The sequence below is a fragment of the Uloborus diversus genome, chromosome 2, assembly GCF_026930045.1.
Source record: "Uloborus diversus isolate 005 chromosome 2, Udiv.v.3.1, whole genome shotgun sequence".
Taxonomy (NCBI): domain Eukaryota; kingdom Metazoa; phylum Arthropoda; class Arachnida; order Araneae; family Uloboridae; genus Uloborus; species Uloborus diversus.
The window spans coordinates 2,942,372-2,966,840 of NC_072732.1; the positions used below are offsets into that span (position 1 = coordinate 2,942,372).

The 24,469-nt window shown below is 34.0% G+C and overlaps 1 protein-coding gene across 2 annotated transcripts in view; it reads left to right on the plus strand.

The window, feature by feature from the left end:
* Positions 1 to 20,267, plus strand: part of LOC129217694 (uncharacterized) — a 125,733-nt gene extending 105,466 nt beyond the window's left edge. Inside the window, exons 2-6 of one of the 2 annotated variants that reach the window (XM_054852029.1) lie at positions 1,220 to 1,241; positions 10,384 to 10,558; positions 12,973 to 13,907; positions 16,689 to 16,753; positions 20,082 to 20,267. In XM_054852029.1, the coding sequence (XP_054708004.1) occupies positions 10,397 to 10,558; positions 12,973 to 13,907; positions 16,689 to 16,753; positions 20,082 to 20,122 (1,203 nt within the window). In that variant the 5' untranslated portion in view covers positions 1,220 to 1,241; positions 10,384 to 10,396 and the 3' untranslated portion in view covers positions 20,123 to 20,267. Of the gene's footprint in view, positions 1 to 1,145; positions 1,242 to 10,383; positions 10,559 to 12,972; positions 13,908 to 16,688; positions 16,754 to 20,081 lie in introns of those variants that run through there. The other variant, XM_054852028.1, reaches the window with a different exon arrangement.
* The last annotated feature ends 4,202 nt before the right edge of the window (positions 20,268 to 24,469 follow it).

Genomic DNA, 24,469 nt, shown 5'->3' on the forward strand with positions numbered 1-24,469 from the left:
TTTGACGCGCCTGCATGGGTTCCAGGAAAAAAAAAAACTGTTTAGTAAAAAAAATACGAGGTGATTTATTTTTTCCCTTAATGTGAATGATTTTTTTAATTAAAAAATGACTACTTTCATATCCTTTAGTTTCCTATTCCTATTCAGAGTCACAACGGACTACAACTGTATTTATGTCGAGGACTGCATACTAAGTGCCTTGCCTCCTTTATTTTATGTACCGATAGATGGCAGCACCATCACCAGATCGAACAGTTAATGAGAATTTAGAACTAGACCAGGAGCTAATAGCTACCTGGTGCTAGCACCCCCAGAGGTATCGTTTCACTTGGAGGACATTGAGACCATCCTGTACAGTTTGCTACAAGTACTTTTGAAGATGAGCACAAAAGGAATCGCGAGGATTAGCCGCTTTCTATGCTTACGTTCGACAAGCTCGACCGGCAGCGTCCAGTTAGTTAATCACGTGACAACTAATGATCACGTGCTCCAATCCACTAATCAACAGCTTAAACTGGTAACCGGTGGATGATAGAACGCTGCGGTTTTTAACCGGTAACTTAGGTTGCGTCCGACGAACCTCACCGGTTAACCGGTAAGTAACCAGTTAATAACTTCGTCGTTCTATGAGTGCGTTCGACGAGCACGACTATTAGCGACCGGTTAGTTAATCACGTGACAGCTAATAATCACGTGCTCCAATCAACCAATCAACTGCTTAGAATGGTAAACGATTGATCATAGAACGCCGCGGTTAGTATCTGGTTACTTACCGGTAGACTGGTGAGGTTCGTCGAACGCAACCTATGATGCATAAACCGGTTACCGCAGCGGTTACCATTCTAAGCAGTTGATTGGTTGATTAGAGCAAGTGATCATTAGTTGTCACGTGGTTAACTAACTGGTCGCTCTCGGTTGTGCTCGTCGAACGCAACGCAGGATAAAACAAAAAATTGTTTAGTAAAAAAATACGAGGTTATTCATTTTTTCCCTTAATGTGAATAATTTTTTTATTGAAAAAATACTACTTGCATATCCTGTACAGTTTGCTACAAGTACTTTTGAAGATGAGCACAAAAGGAGTCGAGCGGCTTTCCATGCCATTCAGGCTATTTTTCTAAATTTTGATGTGGCAACATTCCTGGAACAACAACAACCATGGCAACAAGCACGCAGTAGAAGAGACAGTCGAAGAAAAGAATCGCCAGAGATCGCGTGGCCGCATCGAGACATCCGTCACAGTGAGTATCCGATCGCCATTTCTTTCGAAAATCTTGATTTGATGTTTATGTCCACCTCGTGGGATCCCTTCCATGTCTGATATCTGTGTTTCTCTCACGAGATTGCTCACGTTTTCGCGTGCCCTCCATTCCTCACCTATCGCCCTTTGTCGCTTTCAATCCGTGTATTTTTTTTTCTGATTTGAAATGAACATAATGAGTATGCAGATAAAACAGTTTCAAAGAAACAGTTCCAGCTGGGCCGATGTTATTTGTCTCACAATTACTCTCACAATATTAACTCTCACAAAACGCAATCTGGATATTTCGCTTCGGGCCCGCCATTTGTGCGATCAAGGGGAAACCGAGTTCCATTGTACCCCCTCCCCCCCCCGGAAGTTGGAAACATGATGTTTTAGTGCATTTTTCTATTAATTTTGTTGTTGTTTTTTCCTATAAAAGGTATTGAATACAAATTTTTAGCCCATCTCCTTGGAAGCTTTTGAAATGAGGGGCCTGATCTTTACCCCCCCCCCCCCCGGAATTTTGAAGCATGATGTTTTAGTGCATTTTTCTATTTATTTTGTTGTTTTTTTCCTATAAAACGTATTGAATACAAATCTTTCGCCCATCCCCTTGGAAGCTTTTGAAATGAGGGGGCCCGATCTTTACACCCCCCCCCCCCAGAGTGTGGAAACATGATGTTTTAGTGCATTTTTATATTTATTTTGTTGTTTTTTTCCATGAAAGAGTATTGAATACAAATCTTTTGCCCATCCCCTTGGAAGCTTTTGAAATGAGGGGCCCGATCTTTACGTTGCTATTACTATATTTTATGTTCAAAAAAGAAAAGAAAATGTCTTTCAGAGCGTGGACCCATCCTTGATGTTGGGCTGTTTTAAGTTTCCATACGTTAAAAAGGATTTCACATTGTTAATTTACATGGTATGCAGATGAAAAGGCGATTTTTTGAAGTTTCTCTTGTTGATGCCATTTTTAATTTGAAATACTTTATGCTGTGTTACGGGTGTACACTTTCAGGAGTAAGCAGTTGCCTGGTGTAGAGATGGGAACGACTTGAAAAAAATTCGAAATTTTAGGGAAATGAAGTTTTTTTTCCTTGGAAAAAATTCTTTCCACTCTAGGAAAACTAAGAATTTCAAATTTTCTAAAATAAAAAATGTGTTCAAAAGTTTACAATAGTTACATTCCAATACTTATTTTGTTGAACATTTTTTTTGTCAGTAAAGTAAGAAAAAAAAACTCCTTTTTTTGATGTTGTTTTTTCTTACTTTACTGTTCAGCACAATGGTATTTATTTATTTTATTTTTATATCAGTTCAGCTTCTCACATAAAAAATGCTTAATTTTGGTAGTGCAAGTTGTAGGATGATTTGATTCACCTATTGGCCGTTGTCCTGCTTTCTAAAACTGATACAGTGAAACCTGTGTATAAGAATACTGTCTACAACAATAAACCTGTCTACAACGATGCTTTCCTTGGTCCCAGCCAGGGTTGGGTTTTTTGCCGGCAAAAAGGTATTTTTGTCAGGAGAGTGGAAAAAACCATGGCAAAAATGGAAAAAACCGGCAAAAACCTAATTGCAAATAAAGTAGCATTATAGTGTTAATCAAGAAATAGTGACACTATAATATAAATAATGCACTTTAATATTTCAGTTATGTCTCTCCATGTTACTTCTAATTTATGAGGTGAAAAATAAATTAAAATCAAATGTTGGGATTGCTAAACTTAAGATTTTAAGTGTTTGATAAAACAATTTTTTTCAGAATAAGTCAATCCCTTCCATGCTAAAAACAAAGAATGTTTACTTAAGCTTAGTAAATTAATAAAAAAATTGAATTCTAATTATATATATATTTAATTAATCATTTTTATTTATTTATTTATTTATTTATTTTTTGATCCCACTAAGATTTTTAAGCTATTTAATTAATAACAGAATATTAACCTGAATATAGAAAAATATTAACTTTACCTCACTAAAGTATTATATGATGCATTTTTTCTCACTGGGAAAATGGATATAGCCAAGAGAAGAATTTAAAAAGAAGAAAAAATGGCTGATCAATATGTGCATTTTGTATTCACTCTACTTTTTAGTAATACTAGCTCACTCTACAGAAAATGGCAAAGCCTTTTATCAAAATCTTTTTATGCTTTTACTTTTATATAAAAGGAAAAAAACTGTCCGTAAGTTGTTAACAAAAATCTATTTTTGCCACTTTGGCAAAAACCTATTTTTGCCGGGCGGTAAAAACCGTGGTTTTTTCCGCCCCCGGCAAGACTTGCCAACCCTGGTCCCAGCAAAATGTCAGCACAAATAATCAAACTGTCTATAATGATAGCCTGTCTGTAACAATATTTTTTAGGTCCCAACAGTATCGTTGTAGACAGGTTTTACTGTATGTACTGTAATCCAGACAGAATTAGTATATCAATATTATTATACTTATGTGCTTTAATATTTCTCCATTTAATGGGTGTATATACAGTCAGACCTCGATATAGGATCACCCGCTTATAAGGTCACCCCGCATATAAGGTCACTTTTCTTAAGTCCCGGCTCACTGAATAGAAATTCTCTGTCATGTATTATCGGATACACGGTCAGGTCATAATACATTAATTGCTTATAAGGTCACTTTTGTCAGATTTCTTTGAATGATTTCAGCGCCTAACAGATTCACTTAGGGTTGGCCAGATTGGACCCAATGGGTTTTTTTTGAAAAAACCCATATAAAAAAACCCATTGTTTAACCCACTTTTGGGTTTTTAAAAATTTTCTGAGAAGTTTTTTAAAACAATAATTAATTTAAATACTTTCACAATTTAAACTTTTTTTTATTTGTTCTTCACCACAGACAATGGACATAAAAAAGGAATTTTGAACTTTAATAGTATTTCTTAACTCTTAACGGCATTAAAAAAATACTTCAAAGATTTTAAATAAATATATTTAACTTTTTCTTTAACTGGTCAATAATTAACTCAAATTTTCTGGACTAAGTCCTGTCATGTCTGATTTTCTCGATATTTGTAGATTGTACAGAAGAAACTACGCTAGCTATAAGTCTTTCATGTGAATTATTTTCTGCAAACCAACATGTCACAAATCTCGAATAAACAACGTATATGTTTTAGAAATTAACAGGTTTTTCAAACAGTCGAACAGAAAACAGAATAGGATGTACAATACTTTCATTATCTTACAAAAAGTTTAATATTTCTTACTCTGTACACAGAAATAGAAACAGTCAACAAAGTTCAAAGAAATGTCTTGATTAAGCTGAATTCAGTAAAAAGGGATTTAAACTACTTTGACGTTCTACAGTAGTTTTGCATAACAAAATAAAATACAATAAAGTAAAATGCAAAAAAAAAAATGTAGTAATTAAAAATGAACAATAGATTTATCACTCGAGAAGTAACTTTGCCCTAACTGTTGGTAATCATAGAAACTAAAAAATCTTAAACTTCACTATTCTTGGGGTTTTGTTGTCTTTTTTACTTTTCTTCAGAAAATGCTGAATTTTCCAGTATTTTTACCCCAAGACAATTTTTGTGCTTTGCCCATATACTTACACTACAATATGCTACAAGCACCCCATTTTCCCTAAAAAAAAGACAAAAAAACCCACATTTCTTTTAAAAAAAACCCAGCTTTAGTTGGTTTTTTTTTGGGTTTTATGTAAAAAACCCCAAAAAACCCTGGGTCCATGGGCTTTTTAAAAAAAACCCGGGTTTTTGCCAACCCTGGATTCACTTCCAAGAATTCACCGCGATATACGATCCTTAAGTCGTTTTTCCAATTAACGTAGCTGGTAGTGCACAGAATGCAGTAGCAAGTGAGCATTACGACAGTGATACTAAACTATGAAGCAGTAATGCGGGGACACAGCGTGTAATTGCACTCTTTTACCAGTCATGAGAAGCTGAAGAAATTTTCAGAAAATAATTAAAAACCATTTTGTTTAAATTAAAGAAAAAAAAACACATTAGTCCTGTATTAATGAAAATTTTCAGTAAGCTAAGTTGGACATCAGTTGTTTGCTTGGGGATATTTGAATGCAGCTTTACTCTAAATGAAAGTTTTAAATAATAATTTCAAAATATCTTATTGATTCCAAAAATTTAAATTGGTTCAAATCAATTTAACTACAATAACATAATTAACTGGTAGTTTTGAACGTATTAAATTTTGAAGTGATTCAATGAATTAAATGTTTATTTATCAATGAATATATATGAATCGTTTATAAGGTCAGTTTCGTGAAGTCCCGAGGGGTGACCTTATATCGAGGTCCGACTGTACATGCATACAAATGTTAAAAATAAAATAAGGATGCTTTGATCAAGGTAGGGTTTTAGCCCAGACAGGGCTCAGTGCCAAACCTCAATAATAGTTAATAGGGGACATTTCTTGGGATTTTAAGAACAGGGAAGTAACAGAACTATTTGTAATCTACACTCATTTTGTGATAAAACAAATTGAGGAATCATTCCTGGCTAGAAATGCAACATTTGGAGGCTTCGGAAAATAAACGTTTTTTTTTTCAGGAAAATTTCTTTTCAAATTTAAATGTAGTTTACTATAGTTATAATTGTTAGAAAATTTTAAACATCCAAAAGTATGTAGTACAATATTTACTATTTTTTTTTCTTTTCTTTCTCATAGGAATGCATACAAGATTTTTTGAACTAGCTAAAAAAAAAAAATAATAATAACTTTCTTTGTTTGAAGTGCCAACAATTATCCTAGTCATATAAGTTTTTCAACTGTTCATATTCAGTTAAATGTGATTTTAAAAAAATAGTTCAATGAGTATTTATGCACATATTGTAAATGGGGTTGTTTCCTTCATTCAAAAGTACTACTTTTAGCCACAGAAATAAAATAAGCAAAAAAAAAAAAAAATAAATAAATAAATAAAAGAAAATAAAATAAATAAATAAAACAAAATGAATAAATAAAAAATAACATGGACTCAGAAAACACTTTCATTTTCCCAACAGTTATTTTTTAATTCATTTTTTAAAATGAACGATTTTTCAAACAAGGCGTGGTCTTGATGGTGTCACAAATGATGCTCTTTGGTGCATCTTTCTACCGGTTCATACCGATTCTTGCCTACGCTCCTTATCTAGAACCTGTCACCGTGAACGGCAGGGGATCGAGGGGTAATAGCTAACAATAGAGACCGGGAAAGTGGGTTGACAACTGATGGGTTCTCTCTGGACATAGGGAAAAAGTTTTGCATGGATGGGGTAATTTCTGTGATAGGGATATTTGGAGGGGTTTTTTCTTTCCACTAGATTGGGACGAATCGAAATAAGTGGAATGTTATCGTTTGGCACAGCTGTTTTCAGCGCCTCGTGTGCCACATCGTTTTTTTTCCCCCTTCTTTCTTAAATTTATTTTTTAAACCTGAGAATTTGAAACATTTATTTTAAAACAAAATTTATTTTATGTACAATTTTAACTTTATAAAGGAAACTTATCCTTTATATCAACCAAAAAAAAAAAAAAATTGAAAACATGAATGCTTATAGTTCAATTTCTGCTAAAGCATTTGATAGATTTGAGACCTGATATTCAATTTGAAAATTGCTGTAATTATCCAATTAATGAAATAAATAAGAATGAGCTTTAATAAAAATAACAAATAATAAGCATAAAACAGAGAGTAAAATTTGTAGTAATTCTGATTAAAAAAAAACTACCTTGCGTCCATACAGCTTTCGTGCTTTTAGTTTTTTTTAGATGTATTGATATTTTGTGCTTTTTACTGCTTGAAGTACAAAATATTGCATCGGAATTAACAATTGGATTAATGTTGAAAAGAACTGCAAGTATTCGGGGGCATTGTAGAAAATGATTGTTCATACCGCTCATAAATTATATATTGTGGGCTTGATTTTATTTTTATATGCCTTTACCGCGTTCGTGTGTGCAGAATCTAAGAACTTCTAAAAAGCAGTGCCGAATTTCCAAACGAGGTTGATACATTTTTAGGGGACACAAAATTTTACTACGATCATTTTTTTACTATATTGTTGAAAATAAAATTTCATTATTTTTTATTTTCCATACTGAGTCATTTTCTTATTATTAAATTTTATCACCTTTTCCAAGAAGTGATAAACAATGGGGACAGACTATACATCCCCAGAAATATTAGTTAATGCTTAATTATAGACATACTTAATTTCATTTGTTTTTACTTATATCTGTGAATGTAATTTCAATAAATAAAAATTATTTGGGAAATTTCGTTTCTGAAGATCTGCGATGCTATTCGCATGCAAAAAATCCTAGATTTTGTAATGTTTTTTTTTTTCCTACCGCGAAATTTTTCTCGGACATTTGGCTCATAGAAGTGAGACCGATACATTAGTTTCAAGCAGAAAAGTAAGTGAAAAATTGTAAAACAAATCCCTAGGGAAAAAAATATTGGTTTTGATTATTTTTTAAATATTTTTGAAAAAAAAAATATTTACCTCATGAGTCTTGCAGCTCGCTCCAAAGAAACTTGATTTTAAAAAAATTACCTCTCTAAACCCGTCAGAAGAATGTTAATTTAATGATTGATATAATGTTCTTATCCCCTAGAAAAAGGAATATATACTAACTATGAAATTATTGAAAAGTGAATTTTGAAATTACTATTTAAAAAGGTTTCAGTCGAGACATTCAAGAAAAGTTGCATTTTATCTTTTGATTTGGGGGGGAAAGAATGATTACAAATCTGCCTAGGAGGTGAATAAAACTAACTAAGCTAACAGCAAAATATTTTTTTCATATTTTATAGGTACATAGTTGTTAAGGACAAATGCATAACATATTATGTAACAGAGCAACAAATTTTTAAAGTAAAATATGAAAGAGATATGGCTGTTTTGATTTTGGATATGTGCTGTTTTGTTTAAAAAACGAGTCGATTTGCCCTTTTGATCGAAAACCTGAATGATGAGAGAGAAATGCACCAAAGTTCTACTACATCACTACCTCATATATCTCTGTACTTGAACTTAAAATGTGTTCGATCAAATGTTAATGAGCCTCTTGGAACATTTGAAGTTTTAACAATCATAAATTCATAAGATCCATATTTTGATAAAACAAAGTGAGAATATTTCCTAGATTTGACTGTGAAGAATAATGATTGTACTTTTTCATAAACTGTAAGCTGTTAGAATGGAATGAAGCTTAAAGGTAATAAAAATCAAAGCTAAATTAAAATTCAATTTTTGAAAACACTGCAAAGTAATAAAGACAGACACGATTTGTTAAGAAAAAAATGGTTTAAATCCTAAAAACCGCTTGCTGGTCAAACTAAACACGAATTTCAATTTCGTCTTCATCGAAGACAGTCACATTTTCCATCGAGTTCATGATGCTCATTTTTTATCCGTTTTGCCGAAGTCAATAAATGTACTCTAACGGTAGCAGGACATGTCTGACGTATTTTTTAGAATTACTGCGTATTTATTTAATTTCATTGATTGACATGTCCTATATTGCGTTGTAATGATACAGAATTCGTTGTTCGTGAATTATGGATTGAAAAACATTGTTGACAGCATATAACTTAGTTACCAGTCCCTAAAAGTACATTATTCCCATAGCTGTCCCCCCCCCCCCCACCTCCCATCCCTAAGAGTCCCTTATTTTTCCGAATCTCGTCAATTTCTTCCCCAAACATCCCGTTTTTTCTTTCTTTAAAATTTGGTAAGTTTTTTCCCCGAAACGTCCCTTTTATTTAAAAAAATATTCCACTACTTGTTTCGTGTAGAGTCCCTATCTGAAAACGTAGTTTCCTAGGACTCATTTTAATAATGAATAATTACTAGACGAAAAGACCGAAGAAAAAAATGGCTGAATCTCAGCTGCTAACACGTTTTACATTTAAGAGGAGATCGTAGGGAAAAATTAGAAATCCTTACCCAACCCCTTCTCTAAAACCGGAAATCGTCCCCTCCATGTGATTGACGTTAATCCTCTCCGGAGGGCGTGATCCACTCGTCAAAAATGCTCTCGTTATCAGCGTAGGCGAAAATCGGTAGACACCTTTCTACCATGTTTCCACGTTATGATAATCAAGCAGCTAATTAAATATTGCGCTCTATGCTTGCCATCAACCCTATCATTGCCAGTACACGTGAGTAAAGATGTCAATTAAATATTGCGCTCTTCTGAATGGCAACACTGCATGGCATTTCATCATTTGTGATGAAATGCTATTGTATCGGCTGAATGATATATGAAAATCGGCAGAAGCGTAAAAAATAAAAGAGCACCGATTAAAGTAATTTTTTAAAAATATTAAACGTAAAGAAATTATTTTAAAAATGGTCATGTAATATGTTTTTAAGCATGCTCTTTCAGAAAAATATATTTTCAACATTTTGGAAACGACCCCATTTTCCTAGTCATAAGTTTTTCAACTGTTCTCATTCAGTTAAATGTGATTTTAAAAAATAGTTCAACTAATATTTATGCATATGTTGTAAATCCTCAATCAAGAATCTTGAGAACATTCTAGTTTTTTTCGTTGCTAAATATGAAATAAAAATAAAGCAAACCTAACGCCCAGAGTAGAACCCGAGAGGAGTTACTGTCTGACCATCGATTACATGGAAAGTCTAATATCCGATTTATAGGCGGATATGGACCTATTTATTAATTTATAGGGGTATTAGTTGGTTTGTTACAGACGTGCACTTTTGCCTCTCTATTATTTAGCCTTAGCTTTGTAAAAACGAAAATTTTCTCACAGCAACATTTTTTAAATCTAAAGCATATTTGATCTATATTTTCATGACAAAAATGAATTGATTTATTTATTCACAACAAAGTTTTGAATTTACCATTTTGTTTCTACGTTCCTGATCAAAATGGAAATATTTCCTTTTCTTTTTGTGGTTTCCATGGTGACTACTTTTGTTTCCCCTTATTTTATTTTTGAGAATGCAATAAATGAATAAGGCACTAGTAGCATTATGAAACGCGTGTATCAATATCTCTTCGCTATTTTCCCATCTCCCCTGCTAGATTCACTCAAATGAAATCGTCTTTACTTGGAAGATTGCCAAATTATATACAATTTGTGGTCAAATAGTAACGTCTTTATTTTCCAGGAGCCGACCGAGGATGCTGTTCGAGGACCGGGTCCTGTACCACGTGGATGGGGGTGCATGCTCCCCGGGGAGCTCTCTCCCCGGGGAGCGCCTGCCGAGGAGGTGGCCCCGGACTGATCCGTCACGGATCTGGATCCCCTCTCGCCTGCTGCCCAACAGGAGCAGACGCGATCAGGTGAGGACCTCTCTGCCTCCACTTTCCGAACTTCGTCGGATCCGGGGTTTGCCGATATACGGTGGCTCCCAAAAGTGTTCGTACACCTTGAAATTTTGTAGTAAAACCAAAATGACGCAAAACTGAATTTGAATATGAAGTCCATTTTTTTTTCACACCATTCCTATGCCATTCTGAATAAAACCCAGTAGTTTTTTTCACAATATTGCCAGATTTTATTTTTGAAATTTGTCAAAAAACGATGAGAAAATACGCCACAAAAGTCATTGTACACTGAAATATTTTTGAATAAATTCATGATCAAAATTATCATATGTAGTTTTTTTTTATTATTTTTGCATTGTAATGACACTGTAAAGTCATTTGCCTTTCATTTTTGTTTATTTATTCCCTAATATTCTGCTTATTATTTTAAAATGGCAGGTATGTGTAGAAAACAACAAGTTTTAATGTTTTATCAAAAATTTTCATGTAGTTTGTTAAAAATAGATCATAGATCTTATAATTAAATACCTATTCCGAAATATTGATTCTAACCAATGCCATAGGGGCCTATTTCATTGAAAGTCGTAGGTGTACGAACACTTTTGGGAGCCACTGTATGGATGCCTCGCTTGCCAAATGGATTAACTCCACAGAGCAGAAAGTTGAAAAAAGTGATGAAAGAGATTACGTTTATACATAGGAGTAAATAGTGTTATATTTTCTGCCATCACATGGTCAGAAATGTACTGAACCAAAACTTTAGTATAAATCCACGTGCTAAGCATTGATGAAGTACTATTAAAGCAGAAATGAGGATTTTTTTAAAAAGTGGAGTTAACCGATTTGGCAACTGAGGCATCCATATATCAGTCGATATATATCCAATATTTATTCTGAGAATATGATGATAGTTTGATATTTTCGATATTAATTTTTTCAACTACAGTATTTTCATTATAAAAAGTATTAATCATAGTAATATTGTTCGTTTATTAGTCCACATATTGTAATTATAATATAAGAAAATAAAGAGTGATTTGAGGATGTGCATTTACTAGTTTGAAGACTTTAGTTTGCGCTGATTGAAAATATCAGATAGATATGAAAATATCTAATATGTATCTAAATATCAAATATTTTTGAAATTATCATGATATTTTCAAACCCTGGTTGGATCTTGAAAGATGGAAGCCACACCAGGGGGTTCAACGTCATACAGGGTGTACTTGGGGCATTTCAAACATACATAGAAAAACAATCAATCGTGGTAATAGTACCATCATTTTTCAGTCTCAAGAATTTTTTTACGACATCATAAAAAGAAAAAGAAAAACTTCCAAAATGGGTTTAAAGGTGATGCTGTTCCATCACAGTAAGAAAAACAAACACCATGTTTAATCATCTTACTAAACAGAAAGCAATACTGCTGTGGCCAGGTAAAACGCAGTCATCTGTTTTGAATTAGCTTTATTGTGCAAGCTCGCTTATTTGGCTTCAGCTGAAAATAACACTCAAAAAAATGGTGCAATTCTGAGATTCCTCTATTGTTAGTATGGGACACAAAACGTATTTCCTCAAATATCTTGAAACTCATTTCTGCAGATACTGCTGTTTACTTGCCTGCACAGATGAAAATATTTTGGAACTACAATAGGAATCCCTCCCCATAAGGGGACCAGACAATGTGTCCCTTAAATGTAGGTGAATGGATGCTTACTATGTATTTAACTCAGCTTATTTTCAAAAAACTTAAAGTAATAACATTTAAGATTGAGTTGAAAATGTTTTCAAACTGGAAAAAAGAATGTAGTATGAAAGTTTTGTTGCCGATTTTTATCAATTAAAATTTTGAATTAATGTGTCATGTAGAGTTGTTTGACGTCATGTCATTTGCAATGTAAAAAATGGTGATCACATTTCAAGTTTTCTACACCTGGTACTATCTGTAGGGTCGGAGCCCATGTAAAGAAATCGATGGGAAGAATTATAGGATTCATATTTGTAAAATTGCATTTTGATGTTGAGACAAACTTTTGCCAGTGCTGTTTTGGACAGAAAATGAACCTTGAATTCCAATCAAGTTAATATTTCTAATTTTTAACTGACTTCTAATTTGACTGTTCCTTAATAAGATGGAGTTTCCTATTCAAACGGACTTGGGCCAGAAAAAAAATGTTCCTTAAAGGACTACAATGCTTGAAATATGAAAATAATGTATTAATACTTAAATAATCATACATTGTTAATAATAATAATAGATTAATAAACTGTGGCTGGTACACTGTTAGGAAACCTGGTAGAATGTCAAGATGCGTCATCAGTCCTCAAATTTTTGTGGTACGATGAAACACACCTCGTATCTCTGTTTGAAAAATCTCCATTTTGAGAATGTTCACCGCAGTGTATTTCATGCATCGATTTCATTTCAGGATACCAAGAAGAGTGCCTTCCACATGCTGCAGAGATACGAGTCTCGGGACTTCGAGAACTCCTTCTCCGTCTACTCCGACTCTGACGAAGAGTACTTCCACGACTACGCCAAGAGCTCGAAAGCCATCGCTTCAACCGGATCTCCGGCGGGAGACGGTTCATCTAAGAAGTCGATGACCAACGGTTTGACCGACTCGTCCGACAGATGCTCGTACCAGAACCTCGTCGTGGAGCTGCCCCCTCGGAGATTGGACAGAAGTCCTCTCCCGACTTTAGAGGACATCCTCGTCATCAGGTCGACAGACGAGCTTTCCGACCTCGGCGTCTTCGTAGAGTCGACCCATCCGCTTGTGGAGAACGGCGAAATGGATCGTGATCGTGACTCGCCGAAACAGAATTGTGATCGTGGCTCGCCGGAGGGACCGGCCGTGATCGAGGCGGAGTTCGCCTACCACAAGAAGAAATCCGGGGACGATCCGTCGTTCGAGAGGAAGGTCGGGTCGAAGAGGGAGAAGAGGAACAAGACCAGGGCGAAGATCACCATGCCGCTGGACCACTTCCACCAGGCCGTCGACTCGGACGGGATCCCCGAGGAGGACGCGTTCTACGAGAGCGTCGTGGGGGGGAAGAATCATCGCGACAATGCACGGGAGCACGTGGCCGTCGACGACGTCCGGGAGTTTCCGGAGCTGGGCTCCTTCTGGGGCGAGGGGGCGCCGCCGCCCCGTGGTGAGGAAGAAGTCGAAGTACGCGCCGAGGGAGTGACGTCGACCAGACAGAGGGGAGAGGGGGAGGAGGAAGTCGGGGGCAGGATCCTGGTGGTGGCCGACATCCCGGAGGACGTGGACCGAGAGATGGTGGTGGATTTGGTGTCCGACTACGGCCAGCTGCTGGAGATGGAGACCTGCGGAGGGTTCTCGAAGGCGGAGTTTTGGTGAGTATCCTGATCGCCGATTGGCTTGTGCCCATGTTACGGTTCCACGTTATGATAATTTTGTTCTTAAAATTGGAATAGAAAAAGAATCACATCGAATTTTCGAAAAATCGCTTCGAGGTGCAAACCCCCATACTACAAAATACTTCATGAAAATTGGCCGAACGGTCTAGTCGCTATGCGCGTCACAGAGATCCTGACAGACAGAGAGACTTTCAGTTTTATTATTAGCAAGATAATAAAGATAATGAGCTGAAGAGTTACGCTAAAAATCTGTTTAGGGTTATAGTTTTAGTATTGTGCGAGCAAAAAACACTGGGCGAGATTTTCATGTCAATTAAACCATTTTTATTTTTTACTAGTGGTACCCGCACGGCTTTGCCCGTAGTAGAAAAATTAAAAGGTCTTTTGGTTCGCCTGTATATTTACAAATAATGTATGGTGAGTTTTCTTGCCAATCGGCTCGTGCCCATGCTACGGTTCCACGTTATGATAATTTCGTAATTTACTCGTCCATCTTATGATAATTTTGTTCTTAAAATTGGAATAGAAAAAGAACCGCATCGAATATTCGAAACATCGCTTCCAGGTGGACACCCCCATGCTACGAACTAACTTTGTGCCTCATAGGCTTTTGCACCTGATTAGGGGCCATACCTTTTGAAATAAAATAGGGATGCACTTGTGAAAAGTGCCTCCCTATGAAAAACATTGAATGAGTCGGATTTTTTTTTGGAAGTCTTGGTGGACTATCAGATTAATGTTTGCGATTTTTTCTGCAGCAATATTATTTAAATAAGGTGTCCGATATTTTTAACGGAAAATGTCCCATATGATGTAAGTTAATCACTTATACAGGGGTGCTAATTACTACGCATTTGGCGTAGAAAATATTCATTCATCTAAATTACTATGCATCTGAAGGTAAAAACTAAGCATTGGTATGCTGCAGGAAATTACTTCCTGTATTTTAAGACTTCCATCCTTTTACATCTTATGATGGGGACATTTGGATGTTAGTTTAACGCTTCTTACCAAAGATAAGCCTATTTTACTATCGTGTTTGAGGTTTCAACTCTTTTGTATCTTGTAGATATTTAATTATTTTAACACGTGCTGTCAAAGCTAATTTTATTCTGTATTTTGATAGTTAATGAAATAATTTACTTTTGAAGCATGACGAGGTCGACAATGAATGGGTACTTTGTGCTAATGTGTTTCTTCTGTTTGAGATTTCAACCCTTTTGCATGTTGTAATTATTTTATTTTAGAGAGTTGGAAGTTATTTTAACATGTGGTACCTTATATTAGCTTACTTTTGATTCTGAAACATTGATTTTCTTTATATATTTTGTGTGAATTTGTAGTTCTTTGCTTGAACTTGAGTTGTACTTTTTAAGAAAACTATCAGAAACTGCTATTATACGAGTTTGTTTTCGCTGACGTTAATATTGAAATTTACTACATTGAATAGTCTACATTGAAATCTAGCTTAGAATTTTAACTCTAATCAAAATAGGATGTGTAACTAATGCAACATTGTTTGGAAGAAAAAAAAGGCAAATTCAGTCATCATTACTTTAGGCTTAAATATGTTTTGCCCCTGAATGCATATTTTTGTTTTCTGTATTTGAATAAAAATTCCAATTTGTTTAAAAAAAAAAAAAAAAAAAAACGCATTTCCAGTACGTTTCTAGTATTGGTAGCCAAACGACATTAATTTTACATACCTGACGCAATTACTTTATTTCTGTAATATATCTACCTCAGAGCCAGACTAAATTTTTTAGGGCAGTGTAAGTAGAATCTTATTCCGCATCAAGACGTACGAACGTAATCCTGAAAAAAAAAATCCCTTGTAACGATTTACCAGTGTTCAAAGACTTCTGTAAAACAGCGATGATGTGACTTACGTTAGTCTGGCTCGGAGGTACAGCTGTAATGTGCCATCGAAATATCGGGCATTCCGTATCGAACGAAGCCAGCTCAATTCATTAATTTCTCATCATTTGAAATGTTAATTTTTTTGCGGATCGGACAACGTCGCAAAATAATTTAGCATGCATCTGGCCGAAACTTGTCCGAAAGCTGGTTTCCTTTGGGAAGAAAGAATCTCAATCTGTGAATGGTTTTTTATCTATTTAGCTGTTTTCAATCCTGAGATTGCCTCATACAGTAGAAGACCGTTATAACGCCGACCTATATAACGCAATCCTCTATAAACCGCACCTCTTTTCAGAAGTAAACAATAGGTTTTGAAGTCTGAGAAATCCCTCTGTTTTGTGTTGCAAACATAAAAATTATTAGGCAAATTAAATTTTGAGACAGTTTTCCATCTTTCCAGCTTAATTCAAAGCTTTTAAATGAAAATTAATATTCATAGTAAGCAGATAATACCAGATGGCTCTTGAAAAGGCAGCTGTTATGCAAACCATGAAGCTAGCAGGAGTGCAGGATTTTGATTGTGAAACACATTTATTTGTGAATAACTCATTGTAATATGGGTGCTTTAATACTCATTGCAGATAAAACTCACTGTGAAGGGGTTTTTTTTTTATATATTCTGGATATTAGTTTCAAAATTTGTGAAATGATCTGTATAATGCAAAAGCTCTGGTCCCAAGGTGAGCGTTATAACAGTCTTCTACTGTATTGTACTCTTTGCCTATGTGCGTCATCTTGACTTTGTAGCGTCATTTTTTCTTATTTTAATACCATTAAGAGCCGCATGTGTGTATGTGAGGCGAGCGAGTGACTGACTCTGGTTTTTTCCTTTTTCAGGATACCCCCCGATGTGGAATTGGATTGGCTCATCAGCTGCTTCGATGGTCATCAGCCGTTCGGCGGTAGGCACCCTTTTTGGTTTTTCTTTTCAAAGTCTCGCTAGCATTCTTTTTTCGATCTTGTACCCGTCGACTTTCATCTATCGGACACGGAAATCTACAAATTTCATTTTTATTGTTTCTGTTTTTTTTATTTTTTATTTTTTGTTTGTTCAATTTTTTTTTAAAACAAGAACTTGGAGAAGTAAAAGATAGTCGTTTACCCGTATTTTTCTTCTAAATTGAACCAGCGTTGTTAGTTGCATATGCAGTTTGAAAATAGGATGAATTAAATTGTTAAAGAGAGCTCGTGATGGATGGACGAATATGGAGTTTGAAAAATATAGTAAAGGTTTCCCAAACATCCGATTTTTTGACGTCTATCCACTGTTTTCAACAAGCACAAACTAAATTCTTGTAACAATGACTGCGTGCTGTGATCACACCATTGTTTGCAGCAGTAAGTTGCCGCCCCTAGGCCAGGACTGAGGCAGAACTACATGCAATACACCAGACAGCAGTTTTGTTCTTATTCGAACCCTTTAGTCTAGAATAGTGAATAACCGAGCCGGAGGCAGATGTCATCTCAACAAACAACTTCCGTTGCTTCGTTTTTTTGAAAACCAAGCAACGGTGTGATTTGAGGTGACATAAGTGTCTTAGGACTAATGACACCAATATAAACTATTAGTCAAGAGCAAATCCAGAAATTTTTCAAGGGACTTAATTTTTACTATGTATACTGATTTTAAAATATTGATCAGAAAGATTTTTGACTTTTAGTCTGAAACAGTTCCAGCATATTGTCCCTAACCCAAACCTCCCTTCTCCCAACATCGATGAAACTAGTCTAAATTTGCAATTGGTAAACTTCATTTTTGAGGAAACTACCAATGGAGAGACTCTCAAGGGGGGGGGGGGGTGATCGCCCGTCCCTGCTATTAGTGGTTTTTTTTTTTTTTTGTGAGTAAATTAATGGTTAATAAAACTTGCCTTTTGCATGCTTTTTACAAGGAATCGTTTAAAATTCTAAGATGTTATTAAATGAGTATATTTTAAACTAAAAATGCGCGATAAAACCATATTTTTTTCCTCAAATAACGTTGTTTAACGTCTCTCCATTAAAACTTTGTCCCAATCTCCTGTTCTTTCATTTTGAAAGGTTTTCAGGTCTGGTTTTCTAGATTTTTATTAAAATTGAGAAATAAATTTTTTTTTTTTTTTTAAATTCATACTTATGTGGTACATTCAATTCTGAAATGAGTAGTGCTCAAGAGCAATGAAAATTTAAGGTAACTAACTAAAAGTTTTAAACTTTTAATGGCGATTAGGTGCTTTATTTCTTTTAAATTATAGTGACTTTTACAAACAAAATTAAGTAATTTAGAAATAAAGATAGTGCTTCAGAACTTTTTATCCTGATATTTTTCTGAATTGATTTTAAAATTGTTACATTACAAATTAATTTTATAGATAAAAAAAGTCAAACCCCGAGTTTCAGCATTTCTGTCGGACCGGTATGAAAAGCTTACCGAGCAGGAAAACATAAAAGTGGGAGGTTAAAAATCTGAGCATATTGTTTAAACTTGACACTTATCCAATAAACTAGGGGGGGTGAGGGATGTGTCATCTATACTTGTTTGTGGATGCAATATTATTAATAGCATGTTTTTTCAGCAGTTGTAGAATCTGGTTCTCAGTTATCGTGAGGGAAGATTACGATTGAGGACAAATTTAACTGAAGAAAAAAAAAGTTTGTGCTAGTCCTGTAGATGAAATAGTTTTGATCTGTTTGGTAGAAAGATGTGCAAACCGGATTTTCAAAAAGGAAAAAATCTTTTAACATTATGGGCCTTTTTCGAGGGCCGGCAGGAAGAGTAACGTAGGAAACGAACACTAAAATTTGGATTCCACTGTAAATGTAATTTACACTACATTCATTTTAAATAGTCAGACCTCCCTATATCGAAGTAGCAAATTGTCGGAAAAAAATTCGGTATATAAAAATTTTAATACATAGAAACAATCTTATTTGATCTAAAAATCTCCTAAAACATTAAAATTAATGCTAGTTTTCACGTATGAAACCCAATTTCTAATTTATACAAGCATCAAATTAAATAAAAGTTAATCATTAAAAAGATAACAGAAATTACATTTTTGCGTCTTCATACATCTTCATTCTTCAGCAATTCAACTTGATCCGCAACATGAGGGGGATTTTCGTTTTGACAATGTAATCGAGAGAAAAGTAAAAAATCAATCTACTTGAATGATTTTTACTGCAGCTAAAAAGACTAGGAATGATAATCAACAGACAAAAGGGATAACTTGAAACTGATTTTAGTGTTACTGGTTGCAACTAAGATTTGAAATAAACTGGAGGGAATTTAAGAACTCCAGAACGAAACAACGACCTACCTACACAGCCCTCAACCCCAGATTCCTTTTGAGTTTCGTAGCAACCTTTAGAGAACATAATTTTCTCCTCTAACCTTCATCTTTTATGAGACAAACAATCTAAAGTGGAAAAAAAAAAGAAAAAAAAAAGCTACGAATGTCTCGAAATAAAATTCGATCTATAGAGAGTTTTTCTGTTTTTATGTAATGAACATATAAATTTGCTGGGATTTTGATGTATAGGAAATTTTGATATGTGGAAGTTCAATATATGGAGGTTCGACTGTGCTTTCAATTATTGCATTTTTTAATAAAAAATAAGTACAGTAGAAGACCGTTATAACGCCGACGTATATAACGCAATTCTCTATAAACCGCACCCCTTTTCAGAAGTAAACAATAGGTTTTGAAGTTTAAAAAATCCCTCTGTTTTGCTTTGGAAAATGAAAATTGTTAGGCAAATTAAATTTTGAAAGTTTCTCATTTTTCCATCTTAATTCAAAGCGTTTAAATTGAAAATGAGTACTCATAGTAAAATGAAAATACCAGATGGCTCTTGAAAATGCAGCTGCTATGCAAACCATGACGCTAGCAGAAGTGCAGGATTTTGATTGTGAAACATATTTATTTGTGAATAACTCATTATAATATGGGTGCTTTAATACTCATTGCAGATAAAACCCATTCTGAAGTGCTAATATATATAGATATATTCTGAATGTTAGTTTCAAAATTTGTGAAATGATCTGTATAACTCAAAAACCCATATAACGCAAAAGCTCTGGTCCCAGGGTGTGCGTTATAACGGTCTTCTACTGTATAATATTAATGAGACTCATAAAGAAATTTTAATATTGTAGTACATGAAATGAATATCGAAAATCTGAGAAATCTTGATACTCTTTTAAAATATGTGTAGTGGATATTAATGGTCTTTTTTCTTTTCTTTCAGCTTATTCGACCGTGTTGCACTGTTACGAGAAAGAGAGCTGACCTGCCGGATGAATCGCTCGTTTTTAACTATGTGAATCATTACGAAGCAAATAATGTATTTTAATAATTGATTTAATGTGAAACTGCAAAGCTTTTTAAACGTGTTTTATCGGGCGGGGGGAATCCATTTTAAGAATCGTTACTAGTCATCGATAGTTTTCTTTTGAAAACGGTTGTCAGTTTTTAGATAGTTTAATTTGGGATTTTTAGATATGTAGCTCGTGAGTACCTCTTAAATTTTAAAGTTTTTTAAAACAAGGTTTTAATCATAGAGCAGGAATTTAAATAGGTGGAACCATTGGCTTAGCGAAAGCTAAGACTCCAAGTCACGTGACTCAACAACGACGAATGGTTGGCGTGAAACAAGCGAAAGAAACCCGTCCAATGATGTTCTTTAAAATCTATCATGTGACTTGGGGTCTTGGTTTCAAGAAAAGTCTTCATGCACTCGATTTTATCTCTTCTCAGTGGTCGTGAGGCTCGTTGATTTTGATAGCAATTTCAATGCATCAACTATTTTCAATTTTAAGTCTAAATTAAGAAGCATTCTGTGGAAGCGGAATTATTTTTGCGACTCTCAAAAGTCCTCAAAAAAAAAAAAAAAAAAAAAACTCTTCGGGAGACAAACTAAAGTCATTCTGATGCGATACTTTTAAAAAAAATGATCTACTCTTAGAAGAATTCAACACTAAACTGAATCCAGTCAAATTTCGAGCATCATAGAATTTTGGTCATCTCCGACACCTTTTCTCGATCGAATCAACCGAGAGTGCAGGATTGGGTTTGGCAAAGGGTATTTTACTCTGGTGCCACCTGCAGGGCTTTATTTTAACCATGGTATCGAGCACGTCGTCGATTCTACGGTCGGGAAAAGAGTGTCCTCCAAAAGATCAAACTATATGATAATACAGTAGAAGACCGTTATAACGCCGACCTATATAATGCAATTCTTTATAAACCGCACCACTTTTCAGAAGTAAACAATAGGTTTTGGAAGCTTAAAAAATCCCTCTGTTCTGCTTTGCAAACATAAAAATGGTTAGGCCAATTAAATTTTGAAAGTTATTTATGTTTCCATCTTAATTCAAAGCTTTTAAATTTAAAATTTGTACTCATAGTAAACAGAAAATACCAGATGATTCTTGAAAATGCAACTGTCATGCGAATCATTAAGCTATCAGAAGTGCAGGATAATGCACTTTTTTTGATTGTGAAACATATTTATTTGTGAATGACTCATTGTAATATTGGTGCTTCAATACTCATTGCAGATAGAACTCATTCTGAAGTGCTAATATATAGATACATTCTGAATATTAGTCTCGAAATTTGTGAAATGACCTATATAACGCCAAAACCTGTATAACGCAAAAGTTCTGATCCCAAGGTGTGCATTATAACGGTCTTCTACTGTAATGTTTATTTTATTATTATTATTTTTTGGAATATTTGAAATCTTACTAGTCCACCGCATTAATTTTAAAATTTAGAAAAAACATATTATGTTCCACCATATCCGCAGCTCTTCTTTGTAGAAAAAATTTAAAAACCCGATCTAGCAGTTTGAAAAGACATATGTCCCAAAAGTAAGCAGTCCATGCCAATGTATCTCGGCCACTACAATTGTTTACTGAACCTTTTATTGGAATGAGGCCTTCTCTGTGGCCTCCATTTTCTCTACTGTGATGTATCAAAAGTAATATATTCATTATCTGTAAATAAATAGATTTTTAACTTGTATGTGTTTTTTCGTCATTCTGTGCCTCATTGTCTCACACTATACGGCCGTAAGGTTTGGCAGAGAATATATATATACTGTCGGCCCAAATTCATCACATATCGTCAGTTCCAATAAATATTATTCAATTAAACGGGGTATTTGATTTAATCGGAGGAAATATTTTTCTACCAATCTAAATTGATAATATTCGTCTTAAAACGTAATAATAAATCAATAGCTATATTAAGGAAATATGTTACTGTTAAAAAATGTTTTCATGAAAATTATTTAAAAAAAAAAAACTTACAACTTGAGTTATGAAACCTTTGTTTTGGCGTGGTCGTTCAGTTTTTGGCGCGAATAATTTAATTTTGGATACCATGTTGCTTTGTGATAACCCTACGCAGATATATTTCCCTACTCTTTGTTTACCTATGAAGAGGTAAAACATTTCTTGCGCTGGCATTGGTGCCAAAATCTGACGCTAATTCTTAGTGTCGGGAATCGAAAAGTAGAAAAAATGTCTTGATGTAATGTGTTTTTCTCATCCGCCGATGACGGAAAATATCGTTTTATATTTTAAGCAAGAACAATTATTACGTCAATAATTGTTCTTGCTTAACTTATTTCTCATTTATTCAAATGTTTTGAGAAAGCTAGTCAATATTGTTTGATTATCGGGGGAAATGTTTCGATGAAGCGGGGATTTTTAACATTACGTCTCCGGGGAAATATTCCGTTCCGGGAAGTTTTATTCGTTTATCCGTTACCCGATTAAGCGGGGGCCGACAGTATATATATTCTCCTACCATTTGTTCTTGTTATTTTAAAACTTGGTGCTGAGCTTCTTACTGCCTTTATGTGGGTACAAAAATACTACCCTAATATTTTGTCAAACTTCACCAATAAGACGTAACTTTAATAAGTCAGAAAGAATTCTTCATTTGCCGAAAAGTGAGTTGTGTTAAGTTTCAATCCTTTTGCATCCTGTAAATTTTTCAACTCTATTGAAAAATGGAAGTTCTTTAACCAATGCTACTTTTAAACGGCTTTTTTTAGTCATTTCATTTTTTTAATAAAATTAAGAAGTACGAAGAGTTTAATAACATAGTTGTAGAAAACGTATTTTAAGGGTTAATAAAAATCTTAACATGTTTTCAAAAATAAAGCACTTCAGAAACATAATTCACCCACACATGGTTGAACCTCGTTATGACATCATCTTTGGGACTGACTACAAAGTTTTGTCATAGCCAAAATAGTTTAAAAACTCATAATTAAACATCACCTTATAATAAAAAATTACAGTTTTAACAAAGAAATTATTTTATTTTGACTAACGTAAATTTGAATTATTGATGAAGAAAACTAAAGTTATAAGAAAAAACTTATTTATTTTTTCTCCCCAATTGTAAAATATTTTCCAATAAAGGTTTGCTCAGCTTTCGAATTACATTTTTAACACTAATGAAGTTAAATAATAAAATAACCAATTATTTTATAAAATAAAAAGAATATAATAAATTATTTATTTATTATATATTATTATGATTATTTTATAAAATAATAATATATAATAAATAAATAATGTAGTTATCAGGTGGAAAGAAACCAATTAGACTTCAGTCCACAATTTGATTAGATTTTGACGGCCAAGTCCACTTTTCAAAAGTGAAAAAATGCTTTCTAATTCTTTTATCCTCTTTAAAGTTGTGTGCTCCTTTTCTTTTTAACCCCTTACACACATAGGAAGGGGGTTATAAGTTTGACGTGTCTGTGTATCTGTCTGTGGCACTCTAGGACCTAAACGGATGGACCGAAATTGAAAAACACTTTTTGTTCGAAAGGAGAGTTGACCAAGAGTGTTCTTAGCTAGGTTGCGGCTTCGGATGACATTCATTTAAAAAAATATTAATTAAAAACGTCTAAAAGGTTTTTCGTGATTTTTGCAGTGAAAACATAGTTAAAAAATTTAAAATTTAATACCAAATTAAATAGAATTTTTTCAGCGTCTGATAGAATGTGTTTGGAACTATTATGTTACATAGAATTCAAATTATAATGTTTTTTTAAAGCAGATTTTAATAGCTAATCATGCAATTGATCAACAAATTCATTGTTGGCCGACAAAGAAATTAAACGCAATGATTTAAAATTTTTATCTGTTGCCAGTTTCTATTTGTTAGCACATTAGTTTCTACTTGAAATTGACTTTTGATAGTGTAAGGCTTTTAAAAGCATTTTCAATTTTTCCTCTTGATTCTACAGTTGCGGCTCAGTCGTTTTCTTTTTTTTTAATTTTAGTTATTTTAATAAGACTTTCTTATCTGGGTGATTCTCCAAACTCCTAACAATATTACGTCCCAGGAGCCTAACACGAGGATTGCTTGACCTTGATTTTTTTTCTTCTAATAGTTAGAAATGACTATTCCAATGTTATATTTATTTTTTCCTACAAAATTTGTTTAATAGCCAGAAAGTCACTCTTTCGACGTGTCCTCATTCGTTTCTCAAAGATTTAAAATTCTTTTAAAAAACTTACATCAACATTCCAAATTTATATTGTAGTACTACATTACGCATACTTAAAGGTGTAAAATGACATTCTTTAAATAAATTTAATTATT